The sequence below is a fragment of the Anolis carolinensis genome, chromosome X (genome assembly GCF_035594765.1).
Source record: "Anolis carolinensis isolate JA03-04 chromosome X, rAnoCar3.1.pri, whole genome shotgun sequence".
NCBI classification, from domain to species: Eukaryota; Metazoa; Chordata; class Lepidosauria; order Squamata; family Dactyloidae; genus Anolis; species Anolis carolinensis.
The window spans coordinates 3,292,836-3,309,619 of NC_085847.1; the positions used below are offsets into that span (position 1 = coordinate 3,292,836).

General features: G+C 38.8%; 1 protein-coding gene across 1 annotated transcript; it reads left to right on the forward strand.

Moving 5' to 3' along the window:
- Nucleotides 1–486: 486 nt before the first annotated feature.
- Nucleotides 487–16,573, forward strand: cdc45 (cell division cycle 45). The gene is made up of 18 exons (XM_003225122.4): nucleotides 487–666; nucleotides 3,218–3,277; nucleotides 3,766–3,858; nucleotides 3,953–4,090; nucleotides 4,723–4,866; nucleotides 5,359–5,414; nucleotides 5,656–5,704; nucleotides 6,101–6,162; nucleotides 7,273–7,323; nucleotides 7,632–7,751; nucleotides 7,910–8,041; nucleotides 10,364–10,462; nucleotides 11,385–11,546; nucleotides 12,621–12,759; nucleotides 13,782–13,865; nucleotides 15,036–15,154; nucleotides 16,013–16,089; nucleotides 16,210–16,573. The coding sequence occupies exons 1-18, from the start codon at nucleotides 616–618 to the stop codon at nucleotides 16,272–16,274; spliced, it is 1,701 nt and encodes a 566-aa protein (XP_003225170.1). The 5' UTR covers nucleotides 487–615; the 3' UTR covers nucleotides 16,275–16,573.
- The last annotated feature ends 211 nt before the right edge of the window (nucleotides 16,574–16,784 follow it).

Here is a 16,784-nt window from a genome sequence, read left to right on the forward strand (position 1 = left end):
ACAGTCATATAACCCAGAATATCAAGGCAGAATAACCCATAATAACTGCTTTGGATAGGGTTATCTTGGGTGAGAAGGGCGGGATACAAATGCTGTCATAAATAAATACATTATCTGAGTCCACACTGCCATATATTCCAGTTCAAAGGAGATAATGTGGGATTTTATTCAGCTGTGTGGAAGCTGAATATGACAAGGCCAGGGCTGATGTCCTTACTAATTCTGGGTCTGTACCTCTTTGTTGTCCAGTGACTGAAAAAGTGGGGTTGTTGTCTGTTTTTCGGACTGTATGGCCATGTTCCAGAAGCATTCTCTCCTGACGTTTCGCCTACATCTATGGCAGGCATCCTCAGAGGTTGTGAGGTATTATTGTTGACAATGCTCAGGATGATTGGCGTAAGATGCGGGGGAGGGCCTACGTAGAACGTGTCCAATGAAGGCCTCGGAAAGAGAGAGAGGAGACAGGCCATTGGTCGAGGCCCGGAGCGTGACGGCCAATAGGGAAAGGGAAACGTTTTGGCGCCTTCCTTTGAGCGGGGAAGAGAGTTTCCTGAGGAGTTTTGTCCGCTGACGCCATTGCCGCTCTCCTCTCAGCGGCTTCTTCGGCCTTGGAGCATGTTCCTGACGGACTTTCGCAAAGAGTTCTACGAGGTGGTTGTGAACCAGGTAAGCGGGAGCGTTTTCCCAAAGGTCTGCCTCCTCTTGGGTTCGAGGCCCGGCCAAGATGGAAGAAGGCCTCAGCCCGCTCTCAGGGAGACTTCAAGTCCCAGAAGGCCTGGCTGCTTTAGCAGGGATGCTGCGAGGGGTTCATGGCAACAATGTTCTTGTCCTAATTAGAAACTTATCCATTTTTAATGCTCATTGCTGCAACTCAGTCAACAAACTGCGAATTATAAAAGTTATAGCAGACCCCAGCACTCTCTGTAGGGATTTAACCACTCTGGAGGCTTTTAAACAGCCTGGATGGGCATCTCTCAGGGATGCTTTGACTGTGTCCTCTTGCCTGGCTGAAGGGGATTGGACTGGATGCCCTTTGGGGGTCTCTAGAGAACTATAGACTGCCTGGCGGTCCAGTGGAGTCTCTTTCTCTAAAGCAATGTGTTTTTGTGCTTGGTGTGTCAAAATTCACCAAAAAACCTAGCATGACTTTGGTGGTGTGTCACTTCGAGAGAGAAAACCATAATTTCGCAATATGTATAGTTTAAATAACAAAAATATATAATTGTAATATATAACTGTATTTAATAAATCAAAAACTATTTACTACCATTATTTCCGTGTACAACAATCTATGGTACCTCTTGCAGTTTCCATGCTGATTTCTCTCTATTCTAGTTTCAATGTAGTCATGAATAAGGAATAATAATATAATAGTAATAATATGATAATATATTGCAATAATAATAGAATTATATAATTATATATACAGTAGAGTCTCACTTATCCAAGCTAAACGGGCCGGCAGAAGCTTGGATAAGTGAATATCTTGGGTAATAAGGAGGGATTAAGGACAAGCCTATTAAACATCAAATTAGGTTATGATTTTGACCAATTAAGCACCAAAACATCATGTTTTACAAGAAATTTGACAGAAAAAGTAGTTCAATACACAGTAATGTTATGTTGTAATTACTGTATTTACGAATTTAGCACCAAATTATCACGATATATTGAAAACATTGACTACAGAAATGGCTTGGATTATCCAGAAGCTTGGATAAGCGAGGCTTGGATAAGTGAATAAATGTAATGTGCATAATTCCCATGGACTAAACAACAAAACCACTGGGCCAAATCGCATCAAATTTGGCCACAAAAGACATAGTCATCCAATCAATCTGCATGCGGCAGCGTGTCAGCAAAAATGGCTAGGTGTGTCAGTGCTGACACGCATGTCATAGGTTGGCCATCACTGCTCTAGAAGTTTTTGAACTGAGGCTGAGGTCCCTTCCACACAGCCGTATAACTCAGAATATCGAGGTAGAAAATCCCACAATTTCTGCTTTGAACTGGGTTATCTGAGTCCACACTGCCATATACAGTAGAGTCTCACTTATCCAAGCTAAACGGGCCGGCAGAACCTTGGATAAGCCAATATTTTGGATCATAAGGAGGGATTAAGGAATAGCCTAGTAAACATCAAATTAGGTTATGATTTTACAAATTAAGCACCAAAACATCACGTTAGACAACAAATTGGACAGAAAAAGTAGTTCAATACGCAGTAATGTTATGTTGTAATTACTGTATTTATGAATTTAGCACCAAAATATCGTGATATATTGAAAACATTGACTACAAAAATGCCTTGGATAATCCAGAACCTTGGATAAGTGAGACTCTCCTGTTTTCCAGTTCAAAGCAGAAAATTTGGGTTTTTATTATTATCCCAAAAGCCTGCAAAGATAATAGGCTTTTTGGTTCAGCTTAGACTGCGGACTATAGAATCCAGAAGCCCTAGCTAAGATACAAAACCAAGGTAGAAATAAATACATTTATATCAAGCGACTATAGAAATTGCAGCCCTACGACATTTGAAGCACTTGGCTCACCCCAGTATTAGGGAATAAGGAATCAATCTTTTGTAGCCCATCTTATTATTAGGTATCTTCCAATTTGTGGGCATAACCTAAATAACATATTCAATTCCTATTTAAACTTGCCTTTATTTATTGGTTGCCTGTGTTGTTTTCTATATCAGCATCTCATCGACATATCTGCCCATCGTACTTGTTCTCTGTCGTGATTTCCAAAATGTAGATGTGTCTGTCTGTGGTAGCAGAAATTAGAAATGTTTGCATTTGATTGCTAGCCCCATCTAGAGTTGACCCATCAAATCAATGGGATTTACATGATGGGGAGCAAAGTGCTGAACTAAATGGACTTGTCATCCGATCCAGCCGAACTCTTATGTTCTCAATAAAATTAAGATACGAATAGGTGTTGTAGCAGGAGTGGAAAGTAGGATACGACATTCTGTGAGGCACAGTGAGATTGCAGATGTTATGAGCCAGTTTTCATTTTAGAAAAATGAAGTGAGGACCTTGGGCTAACACAGATGAATATGTCCTAATTTGCAGTTGGGGAAAAGTAGCCTCAATACAATAAGATTAACTTGTTTGAAAAGAATCTCATTGGAGATAGAGAAGCTACTAAAATAATGTAATGTTACTTCAGACATAATTTGAATCTTTCTCTCTTTTTTTTTTGTGTGTAGCGAGTACTACTACTTGTTGCTGCAGATGTCGATGCCTTGTGCACCTGTAAAATCCTCCAAGTAAGTCTCTTGAAAATGTGCAAAGAACATTTGGAAGCTATTTTAAAGAATTTGCGGCAAGGTCAGGAGGCAATCTAGTCTATGAAAGAGATGTTTCAAACTTAATCTTTGAATATAATAATCTCATGGAGAGGGGAATTCTATCCTTTTGTGGTTCAGATGAAATTCTGAGAAATGGTCAGGAAAACAACATTTCTATTAAGCTGTGCATACTTTCTTGTCCTATATTAATTTGTGCCCTTGTGTTGACCCACATAGAGACATGAGGAATAGATTGTTCAACAACATTTGTTTATAGCACTCTATAGAGTTTTAGCTTGCTTTGATTTCTGGGTCTGTAGAAATCCAAGTAAATCCATCTTTACTTTTCTATGACATGATGTGATAAATATTTGAGGTTACTGCTGAAGTAAACAAAACTATACGGCTCTGCTATGTTAGGGGGATTTAGTTGGGCTTCCTCTTAAACACCATGTTCATTCTTTTAGGCTTTGTTTCACTGTGATCATGTGCAATACACACTAGTCCCAGTGTCTGGATGGCAAGAGCTTGAAACAGCATTTCTTGAACACAAAGATCAGGTAAAAGTAGACATGAAGCATTCATTATTTTGGATATGGAATAGTACTTCACAAACGGAAAATCTTTATGCATATTTACCTTGTTTGTTTCTAGTTCCAGTATTTTGTTCTGATAAACTGTGGCGCCAACATTGACCTGCTGGATGTCCTTCAGTCTGAGGAAGACGCCATATTCTTTGTTTGTGACACTCACAGGCCTATCAACCTAGTCAATGTTTACAATGAGACACAGGTAAATTCTGCTTTAGACAATATAAAATATTGACCCAGTCATATCTGCTGGCCATTGCTGGCTGAGAAATTCTTGGACTTGTCCAGAACAGATATTTTCTCTCAAGTAGATGAGTGACCTCCCATATGTCCGCCTATGGGTCATGATATCAGCTTCTTTTACGCTTCTGTCCATATGGTCTTTACCTGCCCCCCCTTTAACACTTTTGCAGTAGTTTTTGGTCCTAGAAAACTAGATATGACCCCCCCCCCCCCCAGTTATCTGCGGGACCAGAAGTGAGTACAGGATCTTACTGTATAATAAATAAAATAAATTTAACGTTCCAAATACTATGCTCCCCTATCCTCTAAAAGTTTTTATTGTGCATTACTGTCATCCTTAAAAAGTCATTTGTTAATGAAACGAACGCAACAACCACAAAACGAAGTAGAACTTCAAAATGGAAAGCATTGTGAAATGCCAATCCTTTCACATACCCTGTATCAGAAATCCTGAACATCCTATAGCTTCCTGGTCAATCTAAATATCAGCGCTTCCTAGGCAGAGTTGGAGTTTTGACATCAATTTTTTCCGCGTTTTTCATTTGGATTGTTTTTAAATTCTTCGCCTAATTGTACCTTTTCTTTGGATAGATCAAACTGCTGGTTAAGCAAGATGATGACCTTGAAATCCCTGCCTATGATGATGTCTTCAGGGAGGAAGAAGAAGAGGAAGAGGATTCCGGACATGAAAGTGATGGGTCTGAGCCTTCAGGAAAGCGTCGGCGATTTGAAGAGGTTAGATTGGGTTTCAGTAGAATCTGCAAGGCCATTAAATGCTAATCAAAGTGATCAATTGCAACATTCCCACTTGCCTCAAGCAGACAAGAGTTCTTTCTCTCAACCTGGACTTTCCACAGAGATATAAACCTCACTTGCCTAGTTTCCAACAGACCGCACAAGCTCTGAGGATACCTGCCATAGATGTGGTTGATCAGGATATAATGCTTCTGGAACATGTCCAGACAGCTTGGAAAACTCACAGCAACCCAGAAACAGAGCTGTTTGTTTGAGGCTAGATCATTCCCCCTTCCCTTTTAGAAGTAAAACAACAGAAACTAGAGAATAAAGGTAGATTTTTTTCCTCACATAAAAGTCGCACCCCCCCCTTTTTTTTTTTGAAAAAAAGTGCCTAGTATGTGATGAAATACAGTATTTTGAATGTTTGCACCATTGTCTCATTCTCATTCCCTGTAATATAGTCCTCCTTCCACCCTTGTCTCTGTATAGGACATTATGGAAAGAACAATGAAAAGGCGGCAAAGAAGGGAATGGGAGGCTCGCAGGTATGTTTTCATACTGTTGACTTACTCTGTTTTTTTCTCTACTGGAAAACTGACATTGAAAGCTTGATAATATCCATGTGGTTTGTACATAATCAGTAATGGGGGGCTGTCATTTATCTAGTAAATGTTGATGTCTTTTGTCATTAAAGACCAGTTGGTAGAAATAGTTGAAAGACCTTTTTATTCAACATTGCATATATAACAGTTACGGAAAAGGAATGCTTTGTTTTCTTTGCTTTAGGCAAGAAATTCTTTTTGACTATGAGCAGTATGAATATCACGGAACTTCAGTAAGTATTTAGTGCTTCCATAAATAACCTGTTGCCTGGGTATGCCTTTTCTTTGCGGTTCTTTCTTTTCTTCCTCTGTTTCTTCGTACATCTTGTCCGCCTCTCTTTTCTTCCATTCTTTCCCTCATACACTCTTCATTCCTTTTTTCCCTTTCTCTTGTCTCAAGAACTGGGAAAGAACTTGAAATGAAAGCATTCTTGAGTGTAATGAAACCATTAGAGTACATCATTAGATACTTAGATTTATTTTTATCCCATTTCAAAACACTACTTGAACCAAAGGGAACACTTGTCTTTGCAGTCCTTGAAAGTAACAAAAACCACTGAGATGGGACTGGGCTTTGGATCGTTTCTTGGGAAATGAGTCCACTCATTGTTTTTCCTTTTCTCTCCTAGTCTGCCATGGTGATGTTTGACTTGGCCTGGCTCATGTCCAAAGACTTGAATGATATGTTGTGGTATGTAGTCTTGTTCGTGAAAGTGGCATCGCTGCCTTGATCCCAGAGCTGTTCCCATCCTGTTTAGAGAATCCATTGCCTACCAAAGGGAAAAGAATACACTATCCTGGTTTCTTTGTTCTCTCTTGTAGAATATGACTCTGTCAGCACTTCTGAACAGGGAAAATAGCAGAATGTCTAAAACTGAATATTTCTAAAGCGGGGTCTGAATTAATAAAGTGCAGTCTCGAAGAACGGGAATTAAGCTTGCTTTGTTATCTGATCCGAAACTAAATTTAACTGGTTTGCATGAAAGAAGTCAGTCTTGGACCAAGAAGGTGGTTTGGTTCAGCCAGTCAGAGTTTAGGTTAACTGCTGTTTTGGGTGCTTAAACTGCTTAGTTAAAAGCAAAACTTTCCAGTCTTCTACTAAAAAGAACCAAGGGAATACAGAAGACCAAGGTTCACTCTTAGACCCAAACTTTGGTCCTCTAGGTGTTTACTTACTTACTTTGGTAAGTAAGTAAACACCTAGGTAACTTTATATTGTATTTACTAGTTTTTAACTGATTTTATGTATTGTTGATTGATTTTGTATAGGCATCTAATTGTGCTAGTGTTGTAAGCCGCCCTGAGTCCCTTCGGGTAAGAAGGGCGGGATATAAATATTGGAAATAAATAAATAGGCGATCCCTCATAGGCCAACGCTGATGGAAACGCTCCAGGATTTGAGTGTGTCGTCTGTAGACCGTCCACGTTTTGCAGGCGTAGAGCAAGGTTGGGAGGACAATGGCTTTATAAACAAACACCTTGGTATCTCTATGGATGTCCCGATCATCAAACACTCTCTGCTTCATTCTGAAAAATGCTGCACTCGCAGCATTTAGAATTTACGGCTTAAACTCACATTTTAAGCTCAAAGAATCCCACACAGCCAATCTGACTTGAGATAAAGCAGCTTTGTGGATATGGTTGGAAAGAGGAAAGCACTGTTTCATGGGTATAACTTAGTGTAACTGAAATACTATTATTTGAAGTATTTAGAAGTCCCAGTGCCCTTTGTGTGTTTGTACACTACTCAGCATGAACAGAGATAATTCACAAATACTTTTTCTCTCTGTTTGTTTTTAAGGTGGTCTATTATTGGACTAACAGACCAATGGGTTCAAGACAAAATTACTCAGTAAGTGAGCCGCAAATACCCCTTTTACGTTCTGTTTTCATGTTTAATTTCTTACTCATTTTTAGTGACGGCACCAAAAGTAGCATATAGATATTAGAAGTATGTCATAGTTATTATAGCTGATCATACAGCTGTTTCATTGTCAGCCACCTAATTTTTTTTTAAAAAAATGGCACTTTGTCAAATCATTTTGGGAATCCATTGCAACCTTTTGCCAGTCTTCCCCAAATGGCATTTAAGCCAGAAATAGAGTCCTGATATCCGAGAAACTGAAGCAAATATTGTGTAACTCTTTTCTTTCTCCAAAGAATGAAATACGTAACAGACGTTGGGACCCTGCAGCGTCACGTGTCCCGGCACAACCATCGCAATGGGGACGAAGAAAACTCGCTTTCCATCGACTGCATGCGGATAGCGTTTGAATATGAGTATCCTTTTCTAGAACACTGGGTAAAGCAGTCATGTCTTGCGGGGATGGTTTGTAACTGTCAACGTTCTATTTAGAGCACATGATTATTTTGAAATGGAATATAGCGACTGTTTGATCCAATCCACAATTATTTTTCCTAATTCCTGCTGGCCTTAGCCTGTGTCTTGCCCTCTACCAGCACTGGTCTCTGTACGAAAGCCTCTGCAACACCTCTTACACTTCGGCCAGCTTCAAGCTTTGGTCTGTGCAAGGCCAGAAAAAACTGCAGGAATTCCTTGCGGACATGGGGTGAGTTCAGTAGAAGAGTAGAAGATAGTACCTATCTCCAATTACAGTGGGATAATTGGGCATTCCAAGGAGATTGTCATAGGAGAGGAGAATGGGACTGGATTTGGTTACACATGCCTTGAAGATCCATGATTTTACACGACAGGAAGTCTTCTGATCTTCAGTTGCTGTGGTTTGTTTTCAGGGCATGAGTGTTGGAAGTCAACCACATCCTGCACAGGTTTATAGTCCTCATCAAGGAGGACTAGCTGGTAGGGAAAGTCCTTCCCCCATTGCCCTTTTTGTCTGCCTCTCTCCCTTTTTTCTCTGCTGTTTATTAGACTAATACTTTTCAGTATTATTTTTTTATTCAAAGTTTCTTTTTATTCAAAGTTTCTAGCCACATGGCAAGTCTCTTCATCTTCCCATTGTTCTCTTATGAGAATGGAGAGAGAAAAGATGTCCCCAGAGAGCTGGATAGTTAGATAGCTAGGCCCTAACCCTCCTATAGAGAAATGTAGTTATTGGAATAAAGTCTTATGTAAGTTTTAAAACATGACTCTGCTCTGCTCCTTGAGAAAGGAAAGCCGAAGCTTTCTCTCTACTGGGTTGCTGTGAGTTTTCCGGGCTGTATGGCCATGTTCCAGAAGCATTCTCTTCTAAAGTTTCGCCCACATTTATGGCAGGCATACTCGGAGGTTGTGAGGTCTGTTGGAAACTAGGGAAGTGGGGTTTATATCCCTGTAGAATAATGCCCAGGGTGGGAGAAAGAACCCTTGTTTATTTGATGGAAATGTTGCAATTGGCCAGCTTAATTAGAATTGAATAGTCTTGCAGCTTCAAAGCCTGGCTGCTTCCTGCCTGAGGGAATCCTTTACCAGCTTGGTAGGAGCTCACAGAACCCATGATGTTGTAAACACTTTTAAGGGTGGCAGGCTACTTCCACGGTCACTCTACAGTTAAAGACTAGATATTGTTGGAACCAACTAATCAATGTTTTAAATTCCAGTCCTTGGAGGAACGAAATTCATCAGGCATACATAGAATTTGTATCCCTCCCCTCCCAAATACCAAATCGTGGAGAAACGAAAGATATTAAGTGATGTAGAAAAGTTATATTAGAGACCCAGTGTCCCTCCTGGCGTATGAAAGGAAAGCTAGAAGCCATATAATTAAATGACATATGAGACGCAGGTGTCCACTCTTATCTTCAATTCCAGCCCTTGGGGAGAGCAAAAATTGAAATCATGTAATTAAGTTATGTAAGAGATGCAGTTGTTTACCCCGGTCCAAAAGCGAGGGGGTAACATTTCATGGGAAAGGTGGGCTGCAAAGGGAGATTGGAAAGAAATGAAATAGTTATAAGGCTGTTATGTGCCTTGTAAGGGTAGAATCGCAATTGACCAGCTTGATTAGCATTGGCGCTTAATTTGTAAAATCATAACCTAATTTGATGTTTAATAGGCTTTTCCTTAATCCCTCCTTATTATCCTAGATATTCGCTTATCCAAGCTTCTGCTGGCCCGTTTAGCTTGGATAAGTGAGACTCTACTGTACTGTTCTTTTGCCAGCATTTGGTAATTACTTTCCTCACATTTTCCATCTTGAATTCTCCTTTTAGAGTACGTTTTCTACCTCATTAGATTTTAATTATGCACTTTGCACCACTGCCCAGCCTTTTTATTATCTTGTTTTTATTTGGCGATTTTACTTACTATTATATTGTCATAAATTGTTGGCTTGACCTGTGCAATTGTTAAATATATATGATATTTTACTTTTAATTTGTGTATTATGGAAATTTGGGCCTGGCCCCATGTTAGCCGTCCCAAGTCCCTACTGGTAGATGGAGCCGGGGTATAAAAATAAAGTTATTATTAGATTATTTCCCCCAAGCAGGAAGCAGCCAGGTTTTGAAGTTGCAAGGCTATTCAGTGCTAATCAAGGTGGCCAACTGCAACATTCACACTTGTCTCAAACAGACAAGAGTTCTTTCTCCCACCCTGGACATCTTTCCACGGATATATAAACCTATTGATAGGGTTGCTGTAGGTTAGAAACTGTTTGAAGACGCACAACAACAAATATCAGTGGTTGGTGTGTTAAACAAAATTTGTTTTGCTTACCCTTGAACTGCTTTGAATATTTCCTTCTCCAACAATGTCTTGCAGAGAGCATTGACATTTCTAGACAGCATTGGGACCATCGTTTCTGAAATCCTGGAGAGCGTGATCACTTCTTCTCCTACGAAGTGTCATCAAAGGAGGATCTTGGATGTTGCTCGGCCACCAGGATGTGCATCAGGCTATCTTTATTAACATGACTCTTCTATTTCTCCTTTAGATTACCTCTGAAGCAAGTAAAGCAGAAGTTCAACTCGATGGACATTTCCTTGAAAGAGAACTTACGGGAGATGATTGAAGAATCTGCAAATAAGTTTGGGTAAAATAGGCTTCTTATCAATTTGGAAGTCAGACTACTTGTTTCTAATATGATGAAGATGGTGATGTGAAGCAGAAACTCACCCTCAATAAGGTCCCTGTATATTTCTTCTAAACCAGCCATTCTGAGTCTTTTTTTAAAATTTGTTTTTATTAATGTATCAATCCAAGCTCACATTTCCCTCATTCTACAATATCAAACACATGCAATCCGACAGCAAAAAATCCGATTGCATGCAATCCGACAGCAAAAAAAATAAAAAATCAAGAGCATCCCCAAGCATATTTCCCATCAGTCTTTTAACTTTTCCATTACAACTTCATTATACATCTCTCCACTACACACCCTTCATCTACCTATACATGTTTTATTATCAATATTATTATTATTATTAATTTATAATTCAAAATGCATAAGTATACATTCTTTCTTCGTTTTACAGTATCCCAGACATATCACATTGTATGCAATCCAACAATAAAGAAAAATCAAAATCAAAACATCTTTATACATATTTCTTATCAATTTTAGACTTTTCCATTACAACTTTACTACATATCTCTCTACTACACTCTTTTATCTACTTATACATGTTTTATTTTTCATTCTGAGTCTTTGTTTTCTGAGTGTTGCTCTTTATTTACTGTCCTGATTCTAGAGTTTTTTAAATACTGGGAGCCAGATTGTGTTCATTTTCATGGTTTCCTCCTTTCTGTCAAAACCGTCCACATGCTTATGGATTTCAATTGCTTCTCTGTTTAATTTGACATGGTAGTTGTTAGAGTGGTCCAGCATTTCGGTGTTGTTCTCAATGATTGAAATCCTGTATTAATTTTCTAGAAATCCTCAGTGACTGCAGCTAACATCATGGTTTGAAAAAATTGAATGGCTCCTTTTGCTAATTTATTTATTTTTCTTCCAGAATGAAAGATCTGAGAGTGCAAACCTTCAGCATCCATTTTGGGTTTAAGCATAAGTTTTTAGCCAGTGACATGGTGCACGCCGTGGCTGCTTTGATGGAGAACACAGAGAAGGACGACAGCGGGACTGATAACTTTATCAAGGCGCTGGATAGCCTTTCCAGGTAATACCTACATTTTCCCCCAAAACCATTCAAACCATTCCATTTATATTTATATTTATATTCCATTTCAGAATATAAATACAAACACAAGAATATGTTTTACACAATGCGCTTTGTTTAGAAGGGGAATTGCCGTGAAAGAGAAATGGTTGATCTATAAAGACCGCCCGTTATTGAACGATGACTAATATAAATTGAAGATGAGAGAGGAGTTCTTGTTAGAGGCTTCTCAATGCAATGGTTTGCTTCCTGACAAATTTCAGAATGGTTTAAAATGAGTCAGAATATGTTTGGATTTGTAACTGATAGGGCCGAACTTGAAACCGTTCTAGATAGGCAAGATGCCAAGTTATATAAAATGTTTTTGAAATATGAAATGGAGGAGGAACATGAGAAAGATTCGGTGGAAGCAAAACGTTGGGAAACAAATACAGATGGAACAAGTCTGAAACACTGAGTGATGGCTTGAAAGAAAACTTTTATAAGATGTTGTATCAAAGGTGTTTGACACCAGATGTAGAAAAGTAATTTTATTATGTGTAGTGGTCTTGTAAAAAGGCCCAGGAATACTAGGTACAAATACATCTAGTTCTAGAAGAAGCTGATCAAGTTATAATTGTGACAAAACCTGAACTCTATTTGCTATGGATGTTAGATGATCAACATGAGAAAAAATACAGAAGACTTAATGTTAGATATGACCCATCCTGTACAAGTTTATAGTCCTCATTGAGGAAATAAATAAGCAGATGAGTAGTTGGAAGGGAAAAGCCCTGTCCCTATTGCCCTCTGTGTCTGCCTGTCTCTCTCCTGTGAGCATGGAAAGAGACAAGATGTCTCCAGAAAGCCGGATAGTTAGATAACTAGGACCTACTTTTCTTATATAGACGTGTAGTTCTTTCAATAGAGTCTTTTCTACTGCTGGCACTAGAAGCTTTGGATCTGCTAGAACTGCTACTAGTGCTGTTGTTGATGATTGACATTTTTAATATTTTTTTCCTCTTTTTGAAATTACTCCACCAGAATTATTATCTTCTCTGTTAAAACAGTGTCCTTGTTTTTCCCTTTTTTCAGGAGCAATCTGGACAAGTTACATCAAGGGCTGGAGCTCGCCAAAAAGCAACTCTGTGCCATTCAGCAGACAGTCGCCAGCTGCATCTGCACCAACCTGGTCATCAACCAGGGCCCTTTTCTTTACTGCTACCTCATGGAGGTAAACATGGATTTGCTATTATTTCTTGGTCTTGGTACAATTTCTAAAAGCAGAGTTAAGACACAATGTGGAGTTTGAGAGTTAAAGACAGTATTCCTTATTTGTATATTTGAATCACAGTGATAAAAAGCTGAGATAAAATAATAGAACCTTTTAAGGCTGTGGCTTAATGTGTCATGGAATCCTGGGAGTTGTAGCTTTAGAAGGTCTTTTGCTTTCTCTGCCGGAGAGGGCTGGTGCTTTGCCAAACTGGATTCATTCTACATAGGGAAAACGGGAAATTGCAGCTAAATGTGCCTTTATTTACAAAATAGTCATTACAAAATTCTCTATCTGTTGTAATCTAAAAGTATAAAACATATGCTTATATAATATATAAAAATATAATATGAAATGTAATACATAATAAAATATATAATATATAATAATACAATATTACATAAAATATAATATGGTTTTGTTCATTTTTCTTGTATATGGAGAATTTTGGGACACCCCGTACAGTGTAGATACACTTATAGTCTGAGTCCTCATTTTTGTAACTTAGAAATCTTGTCCTTTTGGATTTTTTTTTAAACCCATAGATGTGACCCAACTTGCAAATAGAGCTGCCATATTGTTGTGCCTTAGTGTTGCTTAACCGATCTGCTACAGAAACAGTTGGGCCTTCTACTGGCTTATTATTATTATTATTATTATTATTATTATTATTATTATTATATTTACCCACCTCTTCCCGTGGCTCAAGGTGGGTCACATGATCATAGAACATGATATAAAATACACATATAAAATGTATGAATAATAATAATTTTGATGACAGTAATCTCTAAGATCCCCTTTTATGACTGACCCTTTGGGTTGCACTCCTGGAAAAAAACAGAACACCATAAGACTTTCTCTTCTCCTTTCATTTGATATATATAATTATATACAAGACACAAATCTCAGCACACATCTTAGGAGAGAAGCTGCCTTTTCAAAACTGTAATAAGTAATTATCTCTTTCTTTTTTTCCCAAGGGCACCCCTGATGTGAAATTATTCTCTAAGCCAATGTCATTACGTCTGCTTAGTAAATACTTACTGCGGTCCTTTATTTGTTCGGTAAGTAACTTGCTATTTCTGTTTAGATTGATATTATTATCTCCCAAGAAGGGTTTCTGCTTGTTAAATAGCAGCGTTTTATCATCTTAAAATGGGGCAAACTGCTGTGCGTTTTTGTAAATGAAGCGTGGCATATGGTGATACCAAACAAGACGAGATGCTAAAGATGTCTTTGCATTTAAAATGCCAATAGCTTTAACTTGTGGCTTTCGTCCCTGAATGGAAATAGCACTGGAAGACGTTTCCGTTGGGACAGGGAAGGAAAGGAAACATTTACTGTATATACTTGAGTATTAGCCGAGGGGAGCTTTTTCAGCCCTAAAAAAGGGCTGAAAAACTAGGCTTATACTCAGGGATCCTGGCTGGCTTATGTTCGGGTCAGCTTATACTCAAGTAGATAGGTAATCAGACTGAGACAGTCTTATCTTATTAAAGTTTTATTATTATCATAAATTACAATTTTATGTAAACATTCAAAAACATTTAACCTATTGATGCCTCAAATAATTTTATTAGTATCTATATTTATTTTTATTTTTCAAATTTGCCAGTAGCTGCTGCCTTTCCCACCCTCATCTTATACTCGAGTCAATAGGTTTTCCCAGTTTTGTGATAAAATTAGGTGCCTCGGCTTATATTTGAGTATATACGGTAATTATAAAGATGATAAATAGGCATAAAGGGGGAAAACCCTACCTCCTTGATTCACATTTAAAATAATATATTTAATATCACCACATTTTAAAAGAAAAAACTCCTGGAAGAGTAATAATAAAAAACCTATTTTATTTCAGAGCATTGTGTGTTTCATCACATTTTTCCTGTTTTTGTGTCAGATAGCGTCATAATAATGATAGTAATTTTTATTTTCCCACCTCTGTTTTTGGCTCGATAATATTTTAGTTTAGGAATCGCTGATTTTCCTAGCTGTTAAATAAAAATAATTGGGGGTAATAATTTGAGACTATAAAGCCCATTGAAAGACCTCCCGGTGTGTGGGGGGTATGCATTGAATCACTACGAAGGAAGCCTGGGGTCTGGCAGCTTTTGTCTCAAAATAAAACAAGGCTTGATCCTTAATCCTTTCTAGATAATTTTAATCCCCACATTCATGCTTCAAAAACTCAAAGTCTTTGGGGTTGTATAATGGAGATGTCTCTTGGTTTCCAGACCAAAAACAAGCGCTGCAGGCTTCTGCCGATGGTGATGGCTGCCCCGATGGACCTGGAGCAAGGGACGGTGATCATGGTGGGGATCCCGCCGCACACGGAGAGCTCCGACAAAAAGAAGTAAGGCTTTTCCCGGATTCTTTTAGATAAGATACTGGGTGAGCTGGTCTGATATGAGTGCTTTTGCCGAGAGAGGATACATCTGCAGCCTTGTCTCTGCAACTGCCATGAAATAAGTAAAGTCTGACGTGACATTTGACTCAGGCAATTGGATAGTTTTTTGAGTTTGAAAGACATGGGGATATATTGGGAGATGATTTGCAAATTTTAATTGTACAAAATGCATAAGGTTGTGGGTGAACTACAACTCACATCCTGTCATGTTAACCCCCAGAAACTCCATCAGTACTTAAAATTTTGCTCTGGGTGCATCATCAGTGGGTTGAGTGTGCTCTCAGGCTGTAGGGCGAACTAAAACTCCCACTATGGTGAGTCAGTCCCCTCAACCTCTTCCAGTAGTTGAGTTGGTCATGGGGTTTTGTGTACCAAGTTTGGTCCAGGTCCATCATCAGTGGGAGTCACAGTTTCTCTGGTTGTGTGTGAACTAAAACTCCCAGAAAGGAAGGTCTGTTCCCGCAAACCTCTCCAGTAATCACATTTTGGCATATCATCTATATGTAGATTGGGGATAATGGAACCTACAACCTAACAATCCTTGTGGCTGAGGTTGGAGAAAGCTTAAAGGACATTTTAAATTCAGACATCATACCTACAGCTTGTATCTAAATCCAAACCACACACTCTTGACTAAGCAGAGCAAACTAGCCTTCCGGATGTGACTGCATCCCAATTCCCATCAGCTCTAATGAGGAATATGGGAGTTGTAGTCCAGTATCTGGAGGGCTACAAAGGAATGGTATGCTCCTCTTTGCTCCAGTGAAATCTTATAAAAGACTTGTTTGTATGTTTTCCCTCTAGCTTTTTCGGAAGAGCGTTTGAAAAAGCTGCGGAGAACACGAATTCCCATATTTTGTACAACCACTTTGAAACATCTAGTAAGTATGCAGCACTTTTCCTGTGTGTTTTTATATGCCTGTGTGTGTTGTGTAGATGTGGTGAACCTGTGAATTTGACTACGTTGCCCCTCCAACGTTGATTTCTTTTTATCCCTTTAGTCATTGAATTGAAAATGGAAGACCGGAGCAAATTCCTGGATGCGCTTATCTCCCTTTTGTCCTGATGAAGATGGTGGCGTTGAAGATTTTTATTCTGAACCTTTTACGAAGCGGCTAGAATTGACTGTACATTGTGTGCTTGAGTTTCCCTATATTTAAGAAGTCCCCACCCCCCTCCTTGTAGAGCTGTGAGACCCTTTCCTTTGTGCCTTTTACCCTGTGTATGAAACGTGTAAATGCTAGCCGTTATTTTCTGTCGTGTTGTATAGATTTGGTATACACCTCTTTTTATAATGATGAGATCTCTGCAGCTGATCCAAGTTTTGTAATTGGAAAGCACAATCAAATAAAATGTTTAACTCCATATCCACGTTCAAGAGAGTTCAACAATTTGTCAAAACAAGGTAAAACCTCCTAACCTGGACTGGCAATTCTCTAATGGCAAAGCCTTGCTTCAGAAAAGTGCCTTTGCTGAGAGCGGTGTTTCAAAAACTAGAAGTAAAGTCTTGTTACTTCCAGTTTACAAGGCAGGTACATTTTTGGCCACAGATGCGACCCACTGTAAGTTCTGGGAC